The sequence below is a fragment of the Sinocyclocheilus anshuiensis genome, unplaced genomic scaffold, assembly GCF_001515605.1.
Source record: "Sinocyclocheilus anshuiensis isolate Anshui unplaced genomic scaffold, SAMN03320099.WGS_v1.1 scaffold292, whole genome shotgun sequence".
NCBI classification, from domain to species: Eukaryota; Metazoa; Chordata; class Actinopteri; order Cypriniformes; family Cyprinidae; genus Sinocyclocheilus; species Sinocyclocheilus anshuiensis.
The window spans coordinates 744781-758253 of NW_015555757.1; the positions used below are offsets into that span (position 1 = coordinate 744781).

The 13473-nt window shown below is 36.8% G+C and overlaps 1 protein-coding gene across 1 annotated transcript in view; it reads right to left on the bottom strand.

Moving 5' to 3' along the window:
• The window catches only part of LOC107673859 (stromal membrane-associated protein 1-like), a 113423-nt gene that overhangs the window by 77458 nt on the left and 22492 nt on the right, over positions 1-13473 (bottom strand). The window contains exons 2-4 of the mRNA XM_016467669.1: positions 8588-8721; positions 5457-5542; positions 316-391 (exon numbers count right to left, since the gene is read on the bottom strand). Coding sequence (XP_016323155.1) covers positions 316-391; positions 5457-5542; positions 8588-8721 — 296 coding nt within the window. The remainder of the gene's footprint in view (positions 1-315; positions 392-5456; positions 5543-8587; positions 8722-13473) is intronic.

Here is a 13473-nt window from a genome sequence, read left to right on the forward strand (position 1 = left end):
TATATATAGCTTGCTAGCAGGTTTACTTAAACTATAGGATGTGATATGAATTCAAATATGAATAAAGAAATATTGATAGAGAGATCTATATATTAATGCGTTTTCTGAGAAAGAATCACACTATATATTTTATATATATGATTGTATTGGCACAGACTTAGTACACACACCAGTTTAGAAGCAATGTAACTTTGCTGAGAATTTATAGATACTGTGATCACAAACCTGGGAAATATTGCTGTGCCACACACACATATACACACAAACAAAATAATGTTTGATAGCAACAGTGGATGAGTGCATGCTGATACTCACAATTGTTCCATTGACAGCGTTTTTATTGTAGTACTTCTTCCTCTCGTACTTGTCCCTGATGAAGAACTCCACAGCTCTGAAACATTGCTCAGGAAAATGTAAATATTGATGGCTTACGACTAATACAAATCATATTAAACATCACAGCATTTAAACAAGCATGGCATGCATTCACTAATTAACCTGAGAGGTTGTAAGAGACATGGAGAAGCTTGATGCTGACTGCTAACTAGCAGACTATACATTTTTAAAACCCATGAAATGGCTTGACTTTCTTGTGCTATTGCAACAAGTTTTGATAGCATATACCTCTCATTATACCGCATATACATGACATCAAAGTAAGTGCACAGACTGAAAGCCACAAAACTTGTTTTTTTTATAGGTGTCTTTAAAGCTCAGTCTTATTGTTTTAATGTTGATCCAAGGCCCAGTTTGAAACCTTGTTTTTTGTCAAATCTCATATTGGCTAGGAAGATTTAACTGGCATCTTGCTCAGCTACAATTAAAGAGGCCAGCCCTCTCAGCCTGGCTGTTTTCTCTCCTCACCATTAAAGACAGTAGAGCACCAACACCCCACCTGGACCATGAACTGAATACAACTTAGCATTCTGCATCTTGAAAGAAAGAAAATAAAAAATCAGGATCACACAAAGATGGACCAAATCCTCCCAAGCCTGTTTTTTCTTCTTTTCACAGCAAACACACATGCACAGAGTGGGGCCAAAGACAAATCAAAACACACTCTCTCTGAATCTCACTCCCTGTTAACAGAGCGAATTTATACAGCGACAGTAAAATGCTAAGAGGACGGGTTCACGCAGCTTTATTGGATTTACACTCTCATGAATCCCTGATCACAATACAATAATGCATCTGATGAAATATGGATCAGGGTGAAGAAGCAGCTGTCAGGAAGAGAAAGAATGCAAGAAAGAGAAAGAGAAAAGACAGGGGTGAGCGACAAAACCCCTGTAGCATCCTCAGTACAAAAGATCAGCGGTTCTCAAACTGGAAGAAGGTGGTCTGGGAAGAATTTCAAGTGATCCATGGAGGACCAATTTTTAACAACACAACTAAATAAAATACACTACCTTTCAAAAGTTTGGGGTTGGTATAATTTTTTAATGTTTTTGAAAGAAGCATGGCACCAAAGCTGCATTTATTTGATAAAAACGGTAATACTGTAAAATATTATTACAATTTAAAATAACTTTAAATTTAAAATAATAGATTTTAAAACGTCATTTATTCCTGTGATGGCAGCAAAGCTGAATTTTCCAGTCTTCAGCGTCATTGAGTATGTTTACATTGACAACAATAATCCAATTTTAGCACGATTAAGACAATACTCTGGTTAAGAATCTACCATGTAAACAGAGATTTTTGATTACCTTAGTCCGGCTAAAGTCATAGTCGTCTAAGTAAACAGAAATCGAATTAAGACGTGGAGTAACTTATTCCTATTTTAGTCGCATTACTGAAGTGCAGTATAGACATGTAAACACCTTAGTCAACCGTTTGACGGCAAATAAAAGAGCTTCCACACCGCCATCGTCTGTATGCACATACAAATATTTAACTGCACTTGAAGCTTTCATAAAATTAAAAATGAAACAACCAAAACTGTACATGGCATCATCACGAAGAACTATATGTTTATACGTGAAATTCCGGAGGGGACGTCGGATGGCGTCACGTGGGGACGTAATGACGTGTGCCATTAATCAAACTATGTACTGTAACATGTATCTTTGATTAATATCTATTCATATATTCAAAAAAACATTTATTTGGATTTTATGACGTTACAAAAGATTTGTCTTTACTGGTGCTTCTGATCCATTTAATATATCCTTGCTGAATAAAAGTATTCATTTCTTAAAAAAAAAAAAACTTACTGACTTCAAACTTTTAACAGTAGTGTAATTCTAATTATCAAAAGCACCAACACTGAATTAGCCATTTGATTAATAAACCCATATTTTTTTGAGAGGAACAAATTATATTTTGCTGTTAGTGTCAACAAAGCAAGAAAAAAACAACAACAACAAAACAAAAACAAAGCATCTATCAAAATGCCTTAATGTCTAAACATTTTATATGTGTGTGTTTGTTTTAATATAATTTTAGCTGTGTTGCTTTAATGAGTATACTGTACAGACAGCTTGCTGTGCTTTAGATGCCAACCAGTTGTACCAAAAAACCCTCTTGGAAAAGTTCCAAGCATCTTTACATTCATACCCTTTAAAACACCTACTTTCCAAAATGTGTTGCGACTGCGAGACACTTGAGAGTTTTCTGTTCTGCTGTGCTCAGTCTACTGTTTTTCAATGCAAAAACATATGTAAATCAGGCCAATCTTGTTCCTGGAGATATACCTTCTTGCAAAGTTCAGCTCAAACCCTAATCAAACACACCTGAACCAGCTAATTAAAAATCCTCAGGAACACTTAATTATGCAGGGCTTCTTTAAGACAATCAGTCGAGTAGAGCTTCAGGCACCTAGACAAGTCGATTTTGAAAATGTGGAGTTTTGCACATTCCTAAACTTAAAATGGTAAAGTTGCTTTGTTGCATCACGCCGAGTTAGGACGTGATGCAAAAGTTACAGAGAGGAGCCGGGAAGAAAGATCATGCATAAAAAATAGCACTGGCATCAATAGGAGAAAGATAAATGAGTTATACATTAAAAAAACAGACTCAAAAATATGAGAAAACACAGAGAAAGAAACTACAAGCACACCAAATGAAGGTACCTATGCCAATCACAATGAGCAACAGAAGAGAGAGAACTTCAAATTTCCTCTCTGCCGATTTGACGTTTATATTAACACGGCCATCTTTTCCATTAGACAGATCACGAGAGGGAAGCGGTGATAAGTGGGAAGTGAGAGAGAGTGAAAGACCCCAACACTGGTGCACAAAAGATACACATTTCCATCTGAAGAAACCACACCTGTGATAAAGCAAATTCCCTCAAAGCTGGTTTGTGGAGGAAGCTCACCTCTGCTGTCCAGATTAATCCATTTTGACAGTTAAGAATATTGTACCTCATCGGTCAGCATACAAATTAAGCCATTTCCATATCCACACCAAACGCAGGAGTGCTGATAACAGGCTGCGGATGCCAGGGAAATTCAATTAGGTTTTCTGAAGGCGCCAATGAGGAGAATATGGAATTATCCCGGCCGCCACACACACCCAATTAGACTGATGTGTGAAATGGGACGGAGGAGGATACCCGAGGCAAGAGGGATGAGGCGGAGGGTTGAAAGACATGAAGAGACTTCCTGTTAGGCCTCAGCGGTGACGGTGAGGTAGTTCCTGTTCAGCTCTGCTGTGTGTGAAGATGCTGAAAACAGCAGCTGTTTTCTCTAAATCTCTGCAGCCAGAGGTGTGAAGTCACATAGGCTTCTGTCTGCCACATTCACCAACATTACACCAGGAATTCCCGACTGCATTTTTATTTTGTATATATAAAGCTCATGATGGAACTACAGGAACAACAGTTTGAGTTGTTGTGACAGAACTGACAAATGAAATGTATAAATCAAGATGTATCACTAATTTATTTTTATCTTCCTCAAAGTATTGCGCAAATTTTAAAAACACTACCAATCAAATTTTTTTGGAAATAAGTTATTTATGCTATCCAAGGCTGCATTTATTTGATAAAAAAATACAGTAAAAGCAGTAATACGGTGTGATATTATTACAATTAAAAATAACTGTTTTCTATTTTGATATATTTTAAAATGTAATTTATTCCTGCAGTGACAAAAAAGTCATTACTCCAGTCTTCAGTGTCACATGATCCTTCAAATCATTCTAATATGCTGATTTGCTGCTCTAGAAACATTTCTTATTATCAATGCTGAAAACAGTTGTGCTGCTTCATTCATTCCTCAATGTATTGTGGAAATGACATGCCAGTGATACATTTTTTTCAGGATTCTTTGATGAATATAAAGGTCAAAAGAATCATTTATTTGAAATATAAATCTTTTGTAACATTATAAATGTCTTTACTGTTGCTTTCAATTGCTGAATAAATCTGATAAAAAATCTTACTGACCCCAAACTTTTGAAAGGTAGCACATTTGCAAAAATCATGGTAATAAGCACAAACAATCAGTGACGCTCAATGACGGCACTTTTTGTTAGCGTACTTACAATTTCATGCATGTCAAAAAGCATGTCATTTAGTAAAGTAAAGTTCTCCTTTCCCTCATTTTTCAAGCCCTGAACAATATCATGACCCTGCACTGTAAAAGTTCATCACCTAGAACTAAATATCTGCAGGAACAAAAATGTACAGAATGTCTTTTTTTATATATGGTTTTCTTCCATTTCTCTGAAAAATAAGAACTGCCTTCAAGCCATAGTTTTAGAAATATTAAAAAATCACTGGTGTGCCCCTGCATTGTCATCCACTGCTCATAGAATTGGGTTAGACAAGAACGATTTATAGAATTATGGGAAATGGCACACATCCTTTGCAATCTCAATTGCAAGCCTAAATATGTGTTCTACCAGCCAATACAAATTCAAATGCAAATTGACATCACTTTGATTGCAAGCTTAAGGACTGTGAGCAATATCTTGCCATATATTTGTAGAAATACTCCATCAAAATAGTATCTACAAATCTTGACAAAAAGTGCTGTGAATCCCTGTATTTGGCAACCAAATAATGAATATCTTAATTTATCCGCGTACAAGACAACCCAACATGTAGAACATGCAGATCTTTAAAGCGATAGACTGCACTGCTACATACATACTCTAAACCTTTTTCTGTTGCTTACAAGAGAGAAGTTGTGTTGGCTACGGAATCTTTGTTTGTGTGAATTTGGCAGCAGCAAGAAAAGAGTAGGACGCAACAGCATAAACTCACAAATACCCAGTTCTTTCCATATTACAAATCCACAATTTGTCTTTTCTAGCGCCAAGAAAAGGATTTTTCACTTTAATCATGCCAATCCTCTGCAGACGACCAAGAATGAATCTGTACCACACACTAACCTCAGCCTCTGAGAAGAAAGTTGATGATGACTTATAACGAATAACTAGCAAAGGCCATCAAAGCATAATGTAATGACAATTACAAACGAAAACACAGATAGACTCAAGGATACTGGTCAGTTTGCAGCCGTCTGAAGTTTTCTGGGAGATGAGCTTCATACAGCTGTCTTGCCTTGGTGTTGCCCATGCTCTGCACACTCTAAACAGAGAAAGACAGACAAAAAAAAGAGAGAGCGATAACAGGTGAAAAAGAAGAACAACACAAACCATCCATTTATCCCAAAGTCCATCCAAAAGGAGAAAAGGCAAGAACCTAAATAAGTAAATAAATACAATTATTTTAAAAATCTAACACACATCAGAGCTCAAGCACTCAATTACACATTTTATTTTAAGCCACATATTAAATGTTAGAAACAAATATTTTGATATATTTCCTATTATAAATTAAACAGTTTTCTTTACAAAAATATTGCAAATGTTTTATTTCAGTTGGAAACTGACAATTAATTCACAAACACACTTTCACAGTTTTGTCAACTGGTCCCAAACTCAACTAGTGTACTAGTCCATTATTAAAATTACAGAAATTCAAAACATACAGCACAAAATCTGTATACGATCTATAAACAAATTCATCAAGTTCATTTAATGTAGAAGCAGGTCATCTAAATAAGTATAAACTCTGAAACTGATGCATCTCTGTACAGTGTTTCCCTTCACATAATTTAAAATGCATAAATGATGACCTTAGGGAAAAATTGAATGTATATATTATGCTGCTACGTATTCATTACGGACCCCTAAAAAGAGTTATATTGATCTCTCTATCTCTCTCAATGTCAAAGTACTGCAATGACCTCTGAATAAAGAGTGACCTCATTCATTCTTTAAGGTGGTGGAATTTGATTGGATGCTGTGTGCACAATCACTGGGGCAACAGGAGTGATGGTGCAAAATATCTGTACCGTGATTCATGCCACACATCACAGTTCCTAACTTCCTAATAAAGCTAGTGGTAACATCAGAATCAGAATCAGAATCAGAAGAGCTTTATTACCAAGTATGTTTACACACACAAGGAATTTGACTTGACGACAGGAGCTTCCAGTGTAGAAGAAAGTACAAACATAGTGCAGACATACATGATAGTGCAGACATACATAGGAATAACACAGTAGGGATGTAATATAACACTAATATAATAAAAAAAATAAAAATTAGAAAAATGTGATAATGTACTATATACAGAAATAGAAGTATAGGAAAAAATGAATTGTTTAGATAAATGTACAGATATGTTTATTAGTGTGCAGATATGTTATTTACAAAGTAATATTCATGCATTCAAAATGCATGAACTTTTAACCTGAAAAAGATTTTAAAAAATAATAATAATAAATAAAAAAACTTTGGTTACAGGCTCAGTTGTCTGTGCAAGTTTATGGCCTTGATTCTTAATTAAATGTGTAATCGAGGCTATTTCGAACATATACAAATAATGCGCATTTGCATTATCAGTTCAATGTCACGTACATCAAAGTCTGTCAGAGACAAATTAATATGAGGATGGATCAGACTGAAGGAAGAGAAGATGCTGAAAAACAGACAAGTAATTACCCATCAAGAATTAATTATGCATTTCAGACGTCAATTAATATGGAAAGGGGAGATCCAAGACTCCCTTTTGGTTGCTTAAAAACTCATAAATCTTTCAAGCCACACTGCTCTTTTACAGCACAACACATAGAGACACACAAATACAGTTACATATTAACTGTATACCTGTAATATAAATGAAGCTTATCTGGACTACATGAAGCAGTGTGTTATGGAGCCATCACTCACACTACACTAGATAAACACGTGTCCTAATGACAAACATACTTTTCAAACTATTCTATCTGATACTTCAAGGGTTTGCAATTTGGATAAAAACTCACATGTTAGCCAACTAGATAACATTAATTTGGCAAAAACATGCAAAGAGATATCAGCAATTTTATCTTTACTTGTTTATATTATGTTATTTGGAATGGAAACATTATATTTAAATAAAAGTAATAAAATAAAAGTAATAATATAATATAATATATAATATTATATATATTTAATAATCACACTAAAATGTATAATGTTATAATAAACTCACTTGTAAAATATTTATTTTAGTTTTAGCGTGTTTTAATTTCCTATTCGTATTATAGATTTATAATATCAGCCTTTCTGTAAAAGTAATTATTGGTCTCGACCAGAATTTCAGAAATATCAGAATTACATTTGAAAGACAAAAATAAATGTACACTACCATTCAAAAGTTTGGGGTCATTTTTTTCTCCAAATAAATTCATTATTTTATTCAACAATGACACATTATATTAAGTTTAATTAATTGACAACAATTAAGTGTCAGAGTAAATTATTTATAATACAAAAGATTTCTATTTCAAATACATTTTGTATTATCCATCCAAACAATAATAATCCTGGTAAGATATGCTGTTCCGATCTAGAAGCGCTTTTCATTAACTGTAAGCCTTTCTATTCGCCGCGGGAGTTTCACTCGTTCATTCTCGTTCATGAACAGTTAATGTTCTCCCATTGTGCAATTAAAGTACAGTATGTGCAATAACCTTATACTTATTATCACCCTAACCCCTAGTACATCCCTACAACTTATTTTATTTATTCTATTCCTATTCCATCTATAGCACACCTGTACATACAATTTATTCTTTTTTTTTTGTAGTTTAGCCTAAAAAAAATGACAAATAACAAAATAAATAAATAAAAAGTTTTCAAAATTGATAATAATAAGAAATGTTTCCTGAGCAGCAAATCAGCATATTTTGATTTGTGAAGGGTCATGTGACACTGAAAACTGGAGTAATGGCTGCTAAAAATTCAGCTTTCATAAAAATAAATTACATTTTAAAATAGATTAAAATAGAAAACACTTATTTAAGATTGTAATAACAGTTTACAATATTACTGTTTTACTGTATTTTTTTATTCAAATAAAAGCAGCTTTGGTAAGTTCTTTCAAAAACATTAAGACATTCTTACCAACTTTTTGAACAGTAGCGCATGTGATCAACAAATGTGAGACACTATGAAAGAGCAGTACTGCCTTAATCTGTTGAATGAGAGTTGGGACATCAACAGACCCCAAACATCCTGTTGAGCCCCATAAGAAAGAAAAAGGCAACGAACATAGTGAAGTGTTACACAAAAACACACATACTTGTATCTGCTCGGGGGTCCATTGGTCCAGGTTGACTGATTTGACGCGTGATATATGCACTCCCAGGTTCCGGTGTATTCCAGCACAGCGGATACAAATAAACACACCAAGATTCCAAGAGGCCCATCGAGGTCCTGCGGGGAAAGAGAGAGAAAAAAAGACAGATTTTAGACCTGCAGTAAAGCACTTCCCATTATCTGAAACAGATAACGCCATCATAACAGGCAATGACGGAACAGCGGTGCCGCCTCAAGCTCCGTCTCATAATTCTGCATTGCCATGGCATCGAATAAACCAAATTGTGCTGTGATGCTGAAAACCAATATCTAAGCCATGGAATTTTGCCATCGTGATAATAAAATCCGATCCAAGCGCCAGATGAATGCAGCAGGTAGCCCAGCTGAATCAACAGTCAATAGCCGCAGGTACCTGAATAAAACAGTGAAACTACATTGTGAGACTCCTGATCTCATCAACCACAGAAAAAAAGGGAGAAGAAAAATGTGAATTGTGCTACAATACAGACTGCATGTGATTATCTTAAGCCCGGTGTGCAATATTCAGCTCTCAGAAGTGACTGTAATAGCACGAGGGCGGACGATAGTGCTCTGACTGTAGACGCTAACAAGGGCAGAGATGGAGGTTGTGTATCTTTCAGTTCTGTTTGAGAAAAGAAGAAGTTGTGCAAGAAGAAGAAGCGCAAGAAGTCGATAGCTTTCAGGTGAAAAGTTGTGCATGGAAGCGGATGGACTGGGGGGTGTGGGCGCACTGGAATGGCCCTGACAGCTCTCGGCTGGTCGGTTGGCGTTGGTGAGAGCACTGCTCCTGACGGGCTATAAATCAAAGGGTGTGCTAGGAAATGGATTTCTGTGGTTCACCCGCACTCTTTGGCTTTATCTATACCTGTCAGCCATCTTCGGACACGTCCAATTCGCTTCCTCCGTCTCACGCAGCACAGAGCCTAATCCGTGGTTGCGAGGGAGGGGATGGGATCTGTATTCTGCCTGCAGGATGCCTGGCATGGGTTTGCAATGCATGCTCATCAGGCAACAGTAGAGTAAACCACTGACCCTGGTAGGGCCACCCACACAGCTCCTGAACAGAAAAATCGCGCACACAAACGCACATACACTACAAGTACAGCCATTAGCATAACAAACAATACCGCACGGTTTCTTCACTTTTAAGCATGTTCATAATTTATCTTGCATGATTGCTCAGGATATTAATGTCTATCTTGCTTCTGTTCTGTGCTCGGATGACAAAAGAGGACGGGCGACGTGTGAACAGGCTGATAAGATTCCCCCAACGCGCTGGAAAAACTCTGGCGAAAACTGCGGTAATGAGAGAGAGCGGGTTTCCAGTCTCTTATCTCTCACCCACCCCAAACTACCATCCGGCTGGCTGCACACTGCACAGGCTCCGTCTGCCACCCTCCCAGATTTATTAGCCCAATAAAATGCTGCAAGATTGTGTCTCACACCGCTGCACCAGGAGCTGCATAACTCACCCACAATTAAAGAGGGTTAATTTGTCATTGAGTGGAGCCCGGTGCAGTGAAGGGTGCGGGGCCCCTGCAGAGGGGAAGTGCTGGAAGAACTCTATCCACACCCTCCCTGCTGGACTGAAACGCTGCAGTGGGGACTGGATATGCTTATTTCAGGGTTCCCACACCTTCTGACAAATAAATTTCCATAATTTGTCTATGACTTGAAGGATTCTTTCAAATACTTGAATAGAAAACTCACTCACTAAGAATATTTTGCACTAAAGAACGAAGATTATCTAAGACAAATTATAATAACTATAGAAAAATCCATGCCTTTTAAGATTGTATTAATTTCTATGAATTTCCCAGACCCTAGAGAAGTTTCCTTTGAAGTACCCTGATTGTCCTGGTGTTCCATTACTGTGAAAACCCTGAGATCAGTTTCAAAAGAAACAGTCCAAATCAAAATATTTGGAAGAGCACGCATACATGCAAAACTTCACAGAATATTTTCGATATGCCTGCAATAATACACTGGCATAAGTCGACACAAAATCAGGTAACCTCCCCACCACAGTAATCTGTCTCGGTTGCCAACTTTTGATTGACTTATCTGAGATGTAGGACTAGGAGTGGGCAACGTATCCAACATATCACAATGCGTAATTTTATATCATGGTAATATTAAATATCATTATAATATTACAATACTTTATTATAAATGAAATAATTTAACATTTAATTTGAATATGAATTTCATATTGAAATACTTACATTATTAATTGAATGAAATGAATTTGAATGTTAAAATAAAATACATTAAAATGAAATAAAATTTAAAATTAAGTTTAAAATTAAGTTTTACACTGACTTGTGATTGGCTTATCTGAGACATAGGAGTGGGTAGCATAACCAAAATTGTAGCAGTTTTGTAGCAATTTTATATCACGGTAAAATTAAATAATACAAAAATATTACATACTTAGTTATACTTTTTTAATTAAAAAAATCATATATAAGTAATAACAATTTAATTAAAAAGCACATTTAATTGAAGTAATTAAACATTTTACTAATTAAATATCTCTTTGGAAGATTCAAAATAACTAATGAAAGAAAAACATCTGGCATCAACAGCTGCCTGACACTGTGTAGCTTTTAAGTTAAAAGATTTCTAACTGTACTACAGTACATTATAAATTATATTATTGGATGAACCATATCATAAAATAGCCAATATACATACGTACACCTGTGACAGCACTTCAGTTGATTTGCTGCTACACTGCTGGCCGACCATAAACAAGCTACCGATATACTGTCTCTACATAACAAGCAAGTACATGATGTGTCAAAACGAAATTGCTCTCATTATAATCAAGAAAGCTGGAAGCTCCTGTCTGTGACATTTGCAGCGTAGATTGTAGCTTTAGCATAAACAGCATTAGCAAGCTGACACATTTCTACCATCCATGGTATACAGTCTACAGTCAAGCCGCACAGCACTACTGAGGTGGATGTTAACGCCAGGTATAAACATGGTCTCTGATAACCAGCCAAGAGTAGAGGTCAGACAACTAACCACTGTCTTTCTCGCAGCCCTGCAGACAGACATGTCTATATAAACAGGAAGTGCTGCGATGGAAGGGAACTGGCAGAGGTTCCAAGCAAGACAGGTCATGACCTATGACTCCGTCTAAGCTATTCCATCCTGCGAGGATGGATGATGGCCTCTAGCGTCCAAAAGGGGCAATTTCAGATTCTCAGATGTGACATGTCATCGTGATCCTTCTACTTCCTCTCATTTTCCTCTTCCCCAGTCCATTCATTATCTCCACAGCTGGTCGCAGCAGATGTAGAGCGATGCGAGCGAGTCCCTCAGTCACCGTACACTGGCTAATAATTCACCATTCACCTCTATGAAACTGCAACTGGATGCTGTAAACAAGTCCTCAGTAGAAGGATGCGAAGGAGAAAGTGCTGTATAAAATTTCCTGGGAAAGGCTGAGGCACACTATATTTAGACCTGAGGAGACCAAGCAAAGGATGCTTTCAGCAGCTGGGTAGTGAGATAACATGTTTTTGGGAAAGCCTACAAACACAGAGCACCCTGGGTGCGCGAGGCAGCCCTCCGCTGAAAACTCAATTAAAAGGCAGTCTAAATAAATTATTCAGTGTCTAAACATCCATTGCAGGGCTCGCTGGGACTTTGTGCATGTAGGTACAGCGGGATATTTACAGTTGCCTCTGTGGTCCCCAGGTCTCTACCTACTTCATTGAGGAGTCACCCTAGATTTATAAGCCTGTAGCTCATTTGCCTGCATTAAATGCACATAAGCAATGGGACACGGCCGATATAAGATGTGCCAAACACATACACACACGTCATTCGTGCCTTTGTACCACCTGTCTCGCTGAAAATTGAGTGGCCACATCATTTCGTCAGTCACCTCAAGGCTACAAGAGAGCATTTGTCAAAATAAACAATAGTCCCTTCTGCCCTCTATCTTTCAGTTCTGGGGGAGTGGGTAACCGTGGCGACGAGAGCCCCTCTCTCTCTTTTTACTTCCTTCCTAATCCCTTCCATCAGCTCTGCCAAAGAGGGAGGAGAGAGAGAGAGAGGGAGGACAGAGGGAGAAAGAAAGGGTGAAGAAGAAAAAACAGGAAAACAGAGTGCCACTGTACTTCACCCAGAAACCTCAAAGAACTCGAGGACCCTCCAGCTATGCTCGGGTAACACTTCAAAAGGCTGGTGCTGATTATACCCATCTGGTCCAGGGACAGGGGCCAGTTGTTGTGTTTCGGACCCCGCACTGCTGCCCTCCACTCCACCTGACATGCTTTTAACAGCTGAATAGGCAAAAACTGTAAATAAAAAAAAAAAACCTACACATGGCTGTGTACACAAGAGAGGTATTCCAGTAGGGTACGTGAGTCTGTCTGGGATTTAAATGGGCAAGTATGTGGAATAGCTATTGGGTTTTTTTATGTTTTTGAAAGAAACATGCTCAACAAGACTGCATTTATTTGATCTAAAATACAGTAAAAACTTTTTTATTTCATTATATTTAAAATCTCATAATATATCATAAATCTATTCCTGTGATGGCTATATTCAGCAACCATTACTCCAGTCTTTGATTCCTGAAGAATCATGTGACAATCTAATATACTGATTGCTTAAGCAGTAAATCGGCATATTAAAATGATTTCTGCATTTTAAAATATATTAAAATAAAAGACAGTTATTTTAAATTGTGATTATATTTTGTAATATTACTGGTTTTACTGCATTTCTGATCAAATAAATGCAGCTTTGGTTAGCATAAAACATCTATCTATCTATCTATCTATCTATATATATATATATATATATATCTCTCTCTCTCTCTCTCTC